We start from the raw sequence: 14,587 nt of genomic DNA on the forward strand, positions 1-14,587 counted from the left end.
TAAACAATACATATATTACTTTTAACTGGATTTTAGGAAAGTTCATTTGAAACATATGGAAACACATGATGCAGACAATCATTCACAATTTATATTCAAGTCCAAGATGAAATGTTTGTGAAGGTATGAGGGTTTCCCTCCTGAATTACACATCCCATGGTGTTTTATTTATGCAGCATCCGCAGGAGCACTCTGACCCAGGGTGAACTGTCTTCTGTAACGATTGGCCGCTCTTTTCACATTCTGAAGTTCCGATGCAAGGAATCTCTGGTCGGACTCACAGTGTGCTAGAACAGTCTCTTTCACAATCGTCATGGCGGACTCTGTGGTGCGGTCCTTAATGGCCTCTTTCACCCTGGCAGTTATGTCCCTGAGGTGGGGCAGGTGGGGGTCGGGCAGGTGAAGGTGGTGGTTTCTGCCTGGTTTAAACGAATCCCCCCGCTGAATGATGGAGGCATGACAGTTCAAGGAAGCTGACCTCTTACTGCAAGTCCATATAGTACTTCTCTGGTTGTCTCTCTGTAATTAAGGTTTATTGTTTTTAATATTGTCATTAATTCACTGGGGCATAGATTGAAGATCCATAGAGAGAGAAACTGAAATCTTTTATTATGGTGTTTTTTAAAACTTTTTTTCCCAGAAAATGTTTTTATCATTATCACATCTGTTTTAAAAAAACATCTTTTATAGGCCTATTTGTAATCAGCGATAAACTTTCGGTTTTTACATGTATAATGTGTACCTTGACTGTGTAGGCGTAGCCATCCGAGGACACCAGAAGACGCCCACCTCTCTTACTGCCCTTCTCGAGGACTCTGAAGGTCACTGGGGAATCCTCCAAAACAGCACCCAGTGGAGGGATGTCGTCTTCCTCACACCTAAAAGAAGACATTAAATAATGATAATGGTATTGGAACCCCCTCTCCCCCACTTCCAGAATCAAGTGCGAGTATCCCGGTCGTGTTCTAATAATTTCAAATTTATTAGGTTAATTTCACCTTTGGCAGTTTAGGAAATTCAATCTTCATCCTATTCCCTTTTCTGTAAAATGAATGCACGTACCTTTCATCATGGAATACAGGAACGCTCTTCTGGATGCCGTCTCTGACGTCAAAGGAATCGTCGAGCATGGCATGGTCACTGTTAACCTCTCTGTTGTGGGAGGGATCTGATAACACAGGGAGAGGCCTGGATAGCTTGTCAGCCTGTTGCAAATAAAATTGAATAGTTAATATAAAAATAAGAAATTAAGGATTTTTTGCTCTTTATTGTCAAGTGGCACAATTAATACATGTGTATTAAATGGATGAATAAATGCACTGAAATTCTACGTATCAAAACCTAAACTCGTCAGCTTTTTGGAAAAGTTCACGCAAAACCTCTTACTTCAAAACTATTTATCAAAATTTAATTTTTTTAACATATTTAATTTCAACAATGTTAATGTTTTAACATTCAACGAAAAAACTGCTCAAAAAGATACAAAGAAGCTAGATTTATGAGCGACTATTTCTTGTTGTGGAAGGATATTTAGCAGATAATTCTGTAAATCTGCACATATATTAAATTTAGAATCTTGGAACTTTAGCCTCACATACTTTTACTTTGAGAATATTTTCCATTATGATATTTGCTAGGAATATTTAATATGAGTCTTAATTTATATTTTTAGAACAAGTTTTACACCCTCCTTCAAATAACTTTGGCAAAAAATGAAGATATGTCAAATAAGTCAATATAAAATTTACACCAATTTTTTCCGGAAAATCACTTATTTTGACCAATATTTCAAAATCAACATCACTGACCCCAATTTTTTCTTTCATTATTATAAAGTACTCGATACTTGTGACTGATCAGCACTTAAGTTGCAAAAAGCTTGATTTAAGAAAATGTTTTATTGCCAATTTAGTTTTTTAATACCCCAAAATATGTTACTTTTTAGTGCAAAAAGGTCACACAATAATTTACGTGCATTAATTTGTAAGATTTTTTCAATTTATAAATATTATTCAAAATATTTTACGTAAAGGAAGTTGATATTTTTTGCCATGGTTACATCTGATAAACTATAATAAAGGTTTAAGTAATTAACCAAAGAGTTAAAATTTAAGTGCAAAAAGGTCAACTTCGTTGTACCGTAGATCAGTAAGATGAACACTGACCCCCTATTTTCTCTGCGATTTTGAGTCACTCTATATGAGCACTTATCCAAAATATACTTCTCAATAAATCCTTGATTTAACCAATTTCACGAGTGACATACCTTAAATTTCAAATGTATTGCAGGATATTAATTTTATAAAGACATCTATGAAAGATTGCTCTTTTATATCAATTTACCTGAAGTGCTGGATTCTCTCCAATCTTGATTTTCCTTCTGTAACGATTGGCCGCTCTTCTCACGTTCTCCAGGTCCGATGCAAGGAATCTCTGGTCGGACTCACAGTGTGCTTCAACAGTCTCCTTCACAATGACCATGGCGGACTCCGTGGTGCGGTCCTTAATGGCCTCCTTCACCCTAGCAGTTATCTCCCTGAGGTTGGGGTGGGGGTCGGGCATATGAATGTGGTGGCGAACTCCTTGCTTAAAATGACCCCCTCTCTGAGTGACAGAAGAGTGGCACGTGAAATTGGTTGACCGCTTGCTACATCTCCATAAAGTAGATCTTTGGTTCTCCCTCTACAAAGAAAAATTCTGTCATTCTTGTGTGCAAACAGATAATATTTTTCAACAATAAAATTTACGAACACAGATGAATTATTGCTATTTGAGGGCTTTGAGAGGCATCTTGTGAATGTGAAGAAGTTACGCATGATACAGAGATTTTTATATTAATAATTATTTTCAAATAAATAATTAAAATTGATTATAAATTTAAACAATAAATACACCATCATTGTTTTTTGTGTGTTAAAACGCGAAATTACGATGCCATTAAAATATAGTTTAAGAGTTATCACCCTTTTTCAAAAACTTAAAGAAAGACTTAAAAAGTGGTTTCCCCTTCCATATAACCTTAACTTATTTTAATTAACATGCGAATCGATCATAGGAATATCTTAACAAATACAATTTTTCCCAAGTCGGCAAGATAGTGTATGTCGGTGATTATTTATCTGGTGTGTCACTATAATATACCTTGACAGTGTAGGAGTAGCCATCACTGGATACTAACAATCTTCCTCCTCGTTTGCTGCCCTTCTCCAGAACTTTAAAGGTCACTGGCAAATCTGCAGATAGTTGACAGTCCTCTGTAGACCCATTCTCTTCGCTCCTATTAAAATAGACAATATAGAATAAAAGTAAATTAAGGTAAAAATGGAAACATTTATGTATACTTTCTGTTTTTAAGGATGCCACTTTTATGTTTTTTTTTTTTTTTTTTTTTTTATTATTTTTTTTCTTTATACAAATTCACTAATTTAGTAAACTTTAAATCTATATACATGTACATGAATCACTTGAATAAAGTATATTATTTCCTATCTAGCTTGTAACACGAGCTGTGATTGGTTACAAAGTCGGGTGTAAATATCCGTGCACCCGACTTGAGCCGGGTGTAAATAAAACGTGACGTCACAATGCATACATTCTCAGTACGTAGTTATCTAATCGATAGATTGAGACACACGCTGATGTTTACAAAGCATTTTTATTGGTACAAAAGAAATAAATTCGTTATCCAGGTTCAATCAAGGGTGTACGGGGATTTACCCCGGGTTTTATTCCATACACCCTTCGGCCTGAACCTGGATAACTAATATTTTGTGAAGGGCTTAACGTATTTACATCCTCCTATGATGTCCTAGGTTTTTTTGCAAAGACTGCAAGTTATTGATCTAAATTCATACCCAATAGAACAATAATTATATTTCAAAAGAATGTTTTTCAATGGGTGTAATGATAAATATTGTTAACGATATTAAAGAATTTTGAAAATTTAGATATTCTTTATTTGATCAGGTATTCCTATTCTTTAAAGTATGTTAACAATGGCAATAACTCCCTCTCAGCTATCTTCATTCAGGTATATTTTTTGTTGAACTTCTAACATATAATAGTTTCCCTGATATTCACAATTCAAAAGTATTTGATAAGTAGCAAATTTTTCGGAGCATTTGAAACAATTTTTACATAATTTATAATACTGTTTACAAAAATTGTACAATAATTATTACATGTATCATGATTTTTTTATGTTGTCATATACTTCTGTTTATTTATGTCTCCCATATTAAATACCTGGTAATATGGCAACATTTACATTTTTTGCAATAATTGGCAAATTAAAACTATATCGAAAATGAAAATAACTGCAGATTTTGTACTTTGAACCATTTTTTAAATCATAAGGGTGGAAAGACCTTGATGAGAATTGACATACATGCAGAGTTTCAGAAAATCCGGTACAGAGTCCTTCTCTGGAAAGTCCCTAATATCGAATGCTGCGTTAAGTATGTTGACAGTATCTTTGCTGTGATGTTTGTTCGTAAACCAAGAGCAACGTTCCATTCTTTTTTCTCGTAGGCCGTAAATCTGCAAAAGAGACCAACAATTAATTCAAAGGATGATAACATTTCAAAGAGCAAAGACAGCGCTTTGAAAGCATTTGACAGGAATCAAGGTTCACCCATTATGTTAAAAGTTTCATTGAACTTCAACATGAAATTTTCGCATTCTTGATATGTTTTCGTACATTTTGTTTTTATTTTGCAAACAAGGAAATTTAAAAGGAATAACAAGGAAATTTGGCTGTAAGATTTTGTACATAATAGTACATCGTGACTCTTGAAATGAAAAACAAACAAGAATTAACCCCCCCCCCCCCCCCCCGCTTTCAGGGTCTCTGTGTGAGATGTCATTAGGTACGCCATATTGTGTCAAATATTGACGACCTATATGTCAATCAAAAGTTATAAACAATGTTTTTTTTTAATCTAGGTCAAACATGAGGGTCAAAGGGTTCAGAAATCATAGCATGCTAGGAAATATCTTGTCCAAGGTACTAGTAATACATATGTCAAGTATGAAAGCCCTATCATTTCTTTATCCAAAGTTTTAAAGGAACATTTTTGAAGTCATGTCAAGTCTACTAGGTCAAACGTTATGGTCAATGTCACGGGGTCAAAAAGCATAGTATATGAAGAAAGGTCTTGTCACAGGTAATATACATGTGAAATTTGAAAGCACAATCTCTTCTAATTCAAAAATCTTTTCATCCAAAAGTTTAACCAAAGTTTTTGAAAAAGCAGGTCAAACTTCAAAGTCACGGGGTCAAAAAACAAAGTGTATTTAAAAAGGGCTTGTCACAGGTAACACACAGGTTAAATACTTAAGCCCTAGGCCTATCTCTTCTAATTCAAAAGTTTTGGTCAATTTAAAGTAACGTTGTTTTTAGAACTAACTCCAAGTCAAAATTCCTAGTGCTTTTAGAAAGGTCACAGGTAATACACATAAGTAATTTGAAAGCCATATCTCTTCTCATTCAAAAGTTATGATTTTTTGTGACAAACCAGCGACCAAATGAAACATTAGCTGCAGAACTGTAGCGTTATGGTTTTATATATTAGTCTTCGACCATAACGCTACAGATCCCGTAATGCAAAAAATGTGCAATTTACGGCGCAAGATTTTTTGCGCACTGTTTGGAAGAATTTCCCCTCTTCCCAACATTGTTAAATTATTTACCTTTCCCTCCATAATTCTAGAAACATTTTTGAATACATCTGAATATTTTATCCACTTCCCAACCCTTTATAGTTGTCTCTACAAGCGATAAACTTGCTTGAATTAAAATTTTCTGCAATCCCTCAGACTATTCAACTCAAGCCAGTTTATCGCCTGTAGAGACGACTATAAAGGGTATAGAGGTAGATAAAATATACAAATTGGTTTAAGAATGAAATTAAGGGGTGAAAGGTAGATGATTTACCAAAGTTGGAAAGGGAAGAAATTTTCCCAAATAGTGGGCAAAAAATCTTGTGCCGTAAATTGTACATTTTTGCATTACTGGATCTGTAACGTTATGGTCTAAGACACTTCACATCATGACAAAACACTTCACATCAAGGAAAATGCACATTTAATGACAAAAACACTACATCAAGACAAAAACAGTTCTCACATCATGATAAAAACACGTCACATCATGACAAAAACTCTTCATATCATGACAAAAACTCTTTACATCATGGAAAATGCACATATAATGACAAAACACTGCGAAACACTTTTGCGGAACTGTTTCAGTGCACACTGAGTATAAAACGGGGTTATGAAAGAAAGAGAATTCCTCTTTTAGATGAGCTTTCAGTACGTCTTATCAACGTTTGTTATACCGATTTACACAAGGAGCTGTGATAAAACCAATACAAGATGAAAGACAACATATACAGATCAAAGTAAATTTCGTTAGGTATGCACAAGGGTGCCTTGTGGCAACGCACTTTGAAAAGAAGCAAAACGCCAAAGTTAGATTTTTAGAATTTAAACCACGATCTTCTAAATTATAGTTGTTATAAAATATAGTTGTTATATTGAACATTGTCAGAAGTCCTTTCAGCTATAACCATACGATGAAGTTTTAAAAGCAAGAAGTAATTTTCAAATTATTTGATCACCTCCAACTTAGAAATTCAAATATGTATGGGGATTTTCAAATAATGCAATTTTAGAAAGGATTCACCTTAAATTTTGTAAATACTACATTTATAAGTATATTTAGAAATTCTTGGAACTAGCATTACATTTATGTAATATGAGAGCACTATCTCTTCTTATTCAAAAGATATGAAGTTTTTTAGAGGCAACAACAAATGACAGATGGCATGACCTAAATTTCCCCTCGCCATCGTAAAATCGGAGGACAAAAGCAAATTCAAAGAACTGTGGTCCCCCGTTTTAATTCAAAAGGTTGAGATGCATTTTTATAGCAAAAAAATGAACACCTTATCCATGATGTCATTAGAAGTTATTCAGAAGTTGATGAACTAGGTCAATTGTGAATTAAGGGGTCATATTTTCAAGGTATTACACATGTCAAATATAGGATCCCTTTCTCTTTTTATATGTTATATTTAGAAAAATTAACATTTCATGGAAAAAATTGTCAAACTTCAAGGTCAAAAAATCAAAAATCATAAAGTTTAGAAAGATCTTGTCATAGACATTACACAGGTTTAATATAAAAGCCTCTCTTCTCATTGAAAAGTCATGACCAAGGTTAATATTTTTAAAAAGTAGTTAAAACTATAGCCGTTTTGATATATTTTGAAAACAAAATTTATTCAAAAATTTTGAGATATCTTATATATTTAGAGAAGTATCTCTTACCGGGGGGGGGGGGGGGGGGAAAATAAGATGTCTCTCAACTTAAAGATATTTACAATATAAAAAGATATCTAACAAAAAGATTCTCTATTTTTTAAAAGAGATATCTCTTTCACGCAGAGAAATATCACAACTTAAAATATCTCTTATAGAAAGATATCTCTCAGTTAATACAGATTATATTTAAAAGATATCTTTTTCGAAAGGATATATTTTTGTGACGGACGGACTTAACAACAAATGATATATTTTTAACTAAATGTCCCCTCGCTTTGGTAAAGTCGGAGGAAGAGATAGCAAATTCAAAGAACTGTTATCTCTCTAAGTTTTCCGTGTCATTTGAAGTGTTTTGTCATTTTTATAGCATATTTGTCAAATATCAAAGTGAAAACCTTATTATATGTCATTCAGAAGTTATGTGAAGTTGATTATTTTTTAAATTAATTTGTTGTGATGTGTAAGTGTTTTTGTCAAAATCATAGCATGCTCTTGATCCCAGGTATTACAAATGTCAATTATGTCCCTTTCTCTTCTGAAAAGTTTTAAAGAAAAATTAACATTTCTGAAAAATGTGTCCAACTGCAAGGTCATTAAAAATCAAAAATCATAATGTTAAAAGTTCTTGTCATGACATTACACAGGTTTAATAAAAAACACCTCTCTTCTCATTGAAAAGTCATGACCATGATGTAAATGTTTTTAAAAAGTATGTGAAGTGTTTTGCTATTTTGTGGAAAACAAAATTTATTCATAATATGAAGATATTTCTTCATTTTAGAGATTTTTGTACTGATGTGAAATGTTTTTGTCATGATGTGGAGTGTTTATGTCATGATGGGAAGTGTTTTTGTCATGATGTGTGAATTTTCCATGATGTGAGAAGTGTTTTTGTCATGATGGGAAGTGTTTTGTCATGATGTGAAGTGTTTTTGTCATTATATGTGCATTTTCCATGATGTGAAGTGTTTTGTCATGATGTGAAGTGTTTTTGTCATGATGTGAAGTGTTTTTGTCATGATGTGAAGTGTTGTGTCATGATGTGAACTGTTTTTGTCATGATGTGAAGTGTTTTATCATTAAAGTGTTTTGTCATGATGTGAAAAGTGTTTTGTTATGATGTGAAGTGTTTTTGTCATGATATGAGAAGTGTTTTCCATGATGTGAGAAGAGATTTTGTCCTGATGTTAAGTGTTTTTGTCATTATATGTGCATTTTCCATGATGTGAGAAGTGTTTTTGTCATGATGTGTAGTGTTTTGTCATTATATGTGCATTTGTCATGATGTGAGAAGTGTTTTGTCATGATGTGAGAAGTGCTTTTGTCATTAAATGTGCATTTGTCATTATATGTGCATTTGTCATGATGTGAAGTGTTTTTGTCTTGATGTGAAGTGTTTTGTCATGATGTGAAGTTTTTGTCATGATGTGAAGTGTTTTGTCATTATGTGTTACGCATTTTTCATAAGATCATGTACTTTAAATATAGTCATAACCTCGTATTTAAAGTCTATACATGTACGAGGGTTGTCCCGTAAAATCGTGGACAAGTTGTAAAGTGTGAAAAATAAACATCACTGCGTTCTGAAAATTTCACTATTATTTAGTACATATTTTAGTAATATACACAGCAAATTTCAGATAAATATATGCATAAATAAACAAATTATAAGATTTTATGCCATGTATTGTATCACCTTACGGCGCATGGATTTTAACGTCAAAGTGTCTAAAACAGCGTCACGTTTTATCTTTGCTGAAAATGAAGTTGGATGGGTCCGACTTAAATTTAGGAATTTCATTGATACACATTCTTTAGTCTCCATAAATAGCCGAAGAACCCATGCGATCTTCTGAAGATTTATTAGTAAGTTACGGACAATTTTCTAATCATCATTCAACTAATAGAAAATATCATATCGGCGGTCTACTGTGACAGCGTCTTTTGCTGTTACATTAGCAGTTTGTCCGTATGTTTTGTACTCCCTAGGGACTCGATCAAAAAAAAATTCGCTAAGGAAACTCCTATTTCATTTGTATACTTAAGATATGGTGATATTTTAATAATCTTTTATCTTCTATGGTAATTTCAAGTCTCTAAAGGTGTCATTACAACATCGAAATAAAACTGAACTGTTCTCCGGTGCGCCGTAACGTCATAAAACGTCGCCATTTTTCGTGTGTTGTGTTTACCACTTTCCCATTTCGAATGCTCGAGAAACTGCCAAAAATTAAGCAAATGCCTAAAAATTTTTACACAGACTACAAAATTGATTGTGGAATTGAATTAGGATAATTTCAATCCAAATCTTATGTATTTAAAACTTTTATTTTGAATTCAGACCTGTGTATTCTTTAATAAAACCTTGGTTTTTTGACCGTGCGCCGTAGGGAAATACTTCGTGCACATTCAAGCATAATAAAATCTTTATTTTTGCCTATATTTTATCAAAAAAATTATCATGCACTTAAATATGATAAATAAACATTTACTGAAATTTTCAGCTTAGTGCGCCCATTACTTTTCGAGAAAAACGCTTTGTCCACGATTTTACGGGACAACCCTCGTATATGTGGTGCAAACATTTTTTTCGCGATGTGCAAGTTTTGTCTTGTTGATAACGTTGATGATATTTTTTTTTTCCTTTCTACATATACTAGTATACAAAAATAGATGACTCAAAAATAAATCGGATATGGATTTAGTTTTTGAAATATAGTCATTTTATACTTAATTTTCATTCAGATAAATTCTGTATACATTCTACATATATTTTGTTTTTATGTTTCTTGAATTTCACTCATGTAGAGTGGAATATGACCCAATTCGTAGTTTCTGCCTAAATTACTAAATTACAGAGTTCCGTCCTACTCAGAAAGTTCCGAGATTTCTTTTTTGAGTAGGACGGAACTTTTTGGACAAGTTTAAGTGGGAAAAACTTGTAAGAAAACTTCTTCAAAGATGAAACCTGTGTTAGGGGTGGGTTGGGTTTCTTGTGCAATATTCAGAGAAAGGCGGGAAAAAACAGTCAAAAAGGGGAATGCTAGCCCTGACAAAAACACAACGTAATGGCACGCGATCTAATGAAATATGCATTTAAATATAATAACTACGTGTAAACAACACAACCTATACATGTAATGACTAAATAACACAACTTATAATGACTAAATAACACATCTTATAATGACAAAATAACACAACTTATAATGACTAAATAATACAACTTATAATGACTAAATAACACATCTTATAATGACTAAATAACACATCTTATAATGACTAAATAACACAACTTATAATGACTAAATAACACAACTTATAATGACTAAATAGCACATCTTATAATGACTAAATAACACATCTTATAATGACTAAATAACACATCTTATAATGACTATATAACACAACTTATAATGACTAAATAACACAACTTATAATGACTAAATAATACATCTTATAATGACTTTATAACACAACTCATAATGACTAAATAACACATTTCATAATGACTAAATAACACAACTCATAATGACTAAATAACACATCTTATAATGACTAAATAACACATCTTATAATGACTAAATAACACATCTTATAATGACTAAAGAACACATCTTATAATGACTAAATAACACATCTTATAATGACTAAATAACACAACTTATAATGAATAAACAACACAACTTATAATGACTAAATAGCACATCTTATAATGACTAAATAACACATCTTATAATGACTAAATAACACATCTTATAATGACTATATAACACAACTTATAATGACTAAATAACACAACTTATAATGACTAAATAACACAACTAATAATGACTAAATACCACATCTAATAATGACTAAATAACACATCTTATAATGACTATATAACACAACTTATAATGACTATATAACACAACTTATAATGACTAAATAACACAACTTATAATGACTAAACAACACAACTTATAATGACTAAATAATACATCTTATAATGACTATATAACACATCTTATAATGACTATATAACACATCTTATAATGACTATATAACACATCTTATAATGACTAAATAACACATCTCATAATGACTAAATAACACAACTCATAATGACTAAATAACACATCTTATAATGACTAAATAACACAACATAAAATATCAGAAACGTTTTATTACAATTTTTCACCTTTGTGTTTGTCGATCTATTAGACTACACTTAACAAAACTTCTAAGTGTTCACTTTAATAAATGTATTTATTTAAAAACTACTTTGTAGAATGATGTGATATTTTCAAATTATTACAACAAATGAGTCTTCTCAACAATTGTTGAAAGAAAATTAATGATCACTTATGAAAACCAATGTTCCGTGACGAAGCTTAAAAATAATAAATCTGTACTTTGCGGCACGTGTTTTGTATAATTAGTATCTTTTTGTGATCATTATCAGATTTTAAAAACTGGTTTCACTAAAAAACACAAAACATTGGCAAAATGACCATTGAGATAGAAGGGAGAGCCGTTGGAATGTTTATATCTGGATCATCCTTGCACCGCGTTTTACTCGCTTTTATTTTAGTGCTTAATTGTACTTGATATTACTTTTAAAAATTAACAACCAGTATCAAAACCCATTTAAACACATTTTTCTATAGCCTGTGTGTCATTTTTCATCACCAATTTATCACAATTTGAAGGTTTTTGACAAATTTTAACCAAACCGGAAGTGACCTTGATTTTCGTCCGAGGCCAAAATTTCGCGTCACACCATGTTAAAAGAGTGTTAAATTATCCTGAAACAATCTTAGAAACATGAAAACAAACAATTTCAATCGTACGAAAATGATAAGAAATCGGTGATCGTGACAGTCTAATATCAGATCAAACAGTCTGAATTATCCTTAAAGAGGTGCACTTACGTGCTAAACTCCCTAGGATATTGACCAAAAGGCATTTGTGTGATGCTACACTCTCAAATTCCCGGATCTGAATCCAATTTAACACATTTGGGATTTTATAAGAAATGTGTCCCCCCCCCTTTTCCACACAATTTCAACAGTTTGGAAAGATCTAGACAATAGGTCTGGCAGCAGATGGGCCAATCTCCTATTAAGGGGTACATGGTATTCAACTGTTATTACAGTCTTGTAGTATTTAGAGCGAGTGGTGATCTACTCCATAGAGATTTTTTATGTGAATTATCATTTTGAGGGTACTTCCTTTCCTTGACACTTTGCTTAAAATTCTGACGAGATACTTACATAAAATTTACGCAACATCCAACTCAAATAAGCATCATTAATCAGGAATTAAAGAAATTATTTATTGTTTGCATTTGTTCTTTAAAACTTCAAAAATGTTAGGTGAACACTTAGAAGTTTGGTTCAGTGTATAGGCACTATTATTATTATTATTCGAAAAGATACATGTAACTGAAGAGTTGTTTCAGAATAGGAACTCATGTACAAAGCGGCGGTTACACAAGAACTCCACATAATTTATAAAGTGTATATGGATATTAGAGTAAATTTCGAAACACTTATATTATAAAAACACTGTGAATATGTTTATATATGGAAAAGATGTAGTGTTAAATGCTATTGCAACATTTCTTTTTAGCTTTCAAAGAGATGGAAAAATTCATAGAAAATCTAATAAGACAATTGATAAGCATAATTCAATGTTCCCACATTGTATATGTTTATAGATATGTGAGCCTGATCTGTGATTGTAAACCTACATGCATAATCATGATAATATATGATTGTACTTTAGGGCGGTGACCTGGATATCATGGCTATACTCAGTAGATATCTTGAATTGGAAAATTTGAACTGGAATTGAATTGGAACTTTGAAGCATATACATAATTATGTATATATCCATAAGTGTATCCCCATATTGTGCTGTTTCTTTTCAGAAAATAGAGTCAATGTCTTTCGCTTGAGGACAAATGATTATAACTTGACGCATTTTTGAAAGATATTTAAGTAGATTATTGATTTCTATTTTGTGGACCAATGGATTCTATTTTGTCTCCTAATGCTAAATTACTTTTGAAACATAGAAACATTGAATAGATATTTTTCATCAATTTCAAATATAGAAAATAGAAATTGCACACTCCCAAACTTGTACTATTTATGTAACGAAAATATTTCTGATATTCAAATACAAATTCAAGAGGTTCTTGATATTATTTCGATTTTGCATGTTAATAAGGCTACTGGTCCAGACAACATAAGTCATCGAATGTTAAAGTGTACTAAATTTACAATATCAAAACCCTTATGCATGCTTTTTAATAAATCAATTTCAGAAAAAAAAACATTTCCAAGCAACTGGAAAACAGCGCATGTACTGCCTCTATTTAAGAATCGCGATCCATCTTTAGCTAGTAATTACAGACCAGTTTCTCTTCTGAGTTTTATTAGTAAAATTATGGAAAGAATCATTTTTAAACATGTTTACAACTTTTTCCACGAAAACAAATTATTTTACAAATACCAGGCGAGTTTTTTGCCTGGTCATTCTACTGTTTTCCAGTTATTGGAAACATATCATAACATTGTGAATAGTATTGAGGATGGAAAAATGTGTTGTATGATTTTCTTTGACTTATCGAAAGCTTTTGATGTGTGGCATGAAGAAGCGTTAATTTTTAAACTTCAGTCATATGGTATCAGTAGAAATCTTTTACAATGGTTTACAAGTTATCTATGTGACAAATCTCAAAGGGTAATGATTAAAGTTACTAAGCTTTCGTCAATTTTACATACCAATGCTGGAGTGCCTCAAGGGTCAGTGTTAGGACCACTTTTATTTCTTATTTACATTAATGATGTAGCAACCAATATGTTATCAATATGTAGATTGTTCGCTGACGACAACTCATTACAACATTCTGATTTGTATATTAGAAACATTGAAATTGTCTTGAATCATGATCTGAAAATACTGAGTGATTGGTCAGATAAATTGTTATTGAAATTTAATTCGTCTAAAACAAAAGTTGTATTTTTTACAAAGAAATATGTGGAAGAATATCCCAAATTATATTTTCAAGGGAGTCAACTGGATTATGTCACAACATCGTCATCTTGGTTTGCTTTTTTCTAAAGATTTGGGCTGGTCTGAACATATCAATAATATTGTAAGCAATGCATGTAAAAATTAGGCCTCTTAAAGAAACTTAAATTTACCCTTGGCAGGAAAAATTTAGCTAATTTTGTATATCACATTTATTATATTAACCCTTGAA

At 31.9% G+C, this 14,587-nt stretch overlaps 2 protein-coding genes across 2 annotated transcripts in view; both read right to left on the minus strand.

Annotated features, from left to right (window-relative positions):
• LOC134247344 (uncharacterized) overlaps positions 1 to 14,587 on the minus strand; it is a 95,477-nt gene that overhangs the window by 5,471 nt on the left and 75,419 nt on the right. The window lies entirely within an intron of this gene.
• Positions 83 to 5,703, minus strand: LOC134247321 (uncharacterized). The gene is made up of 7 exons (XM_062729689.1): positions 5,692 to 5,703; positions 4,388 to 4,539; positions 3,142 to 3,277; positions 2,344 to 2,682; positions 1,063 to 1,205; positions 743 to 878; positions 83 to 519 (listed from the first exon to the last, which is right to left on the minus strand). The coding sequence occupies exons 1-7, from the start codon at positions 5,701 to 5,703 to the stop codon at positions 169 to 171; spliced, it is 1,269 nt and encodes a 422-aa protein (XP_062585673.1). The 3' UTR covers positions 83 to 168.

The sequence above is a fragment of the Saccostrea cucullata genome, unplaced genomic scaffold (genome assembly GCF_032062105.1).
Source record: "Saccostrea cucullata isolate Sc308-1 unplaced genomic scaffold, CSIRO_AGI_Scuc_v1 ctg39, whole genome shotgun sequence".
NCBI classification, from domain to species: Eukaryota; Metazoa; Mollusca; class Bivalvia; order Ostreida; family Ostreidae; genus Saccostrea; species Saccostrea cuccullata.

Coding starts and splice junctions, on each gene's coding strand:
- LOC134247321 (XM_062729689.1), bottom strand. Junction 3,278..4,387: donor GATTTTCTGAAACTCTGCAT/GTATGTCAATTC, acceptor CTATTTTAATAG/GAGCGAAGAGAATGGGTCTA. Junction 1,206..2,343: donor GAGAGAATCCAGCACTTCAG/GTAAATTGATAT, acceptor TATTTGCAACAG/GCTGACAAGCTATCCAGGCC.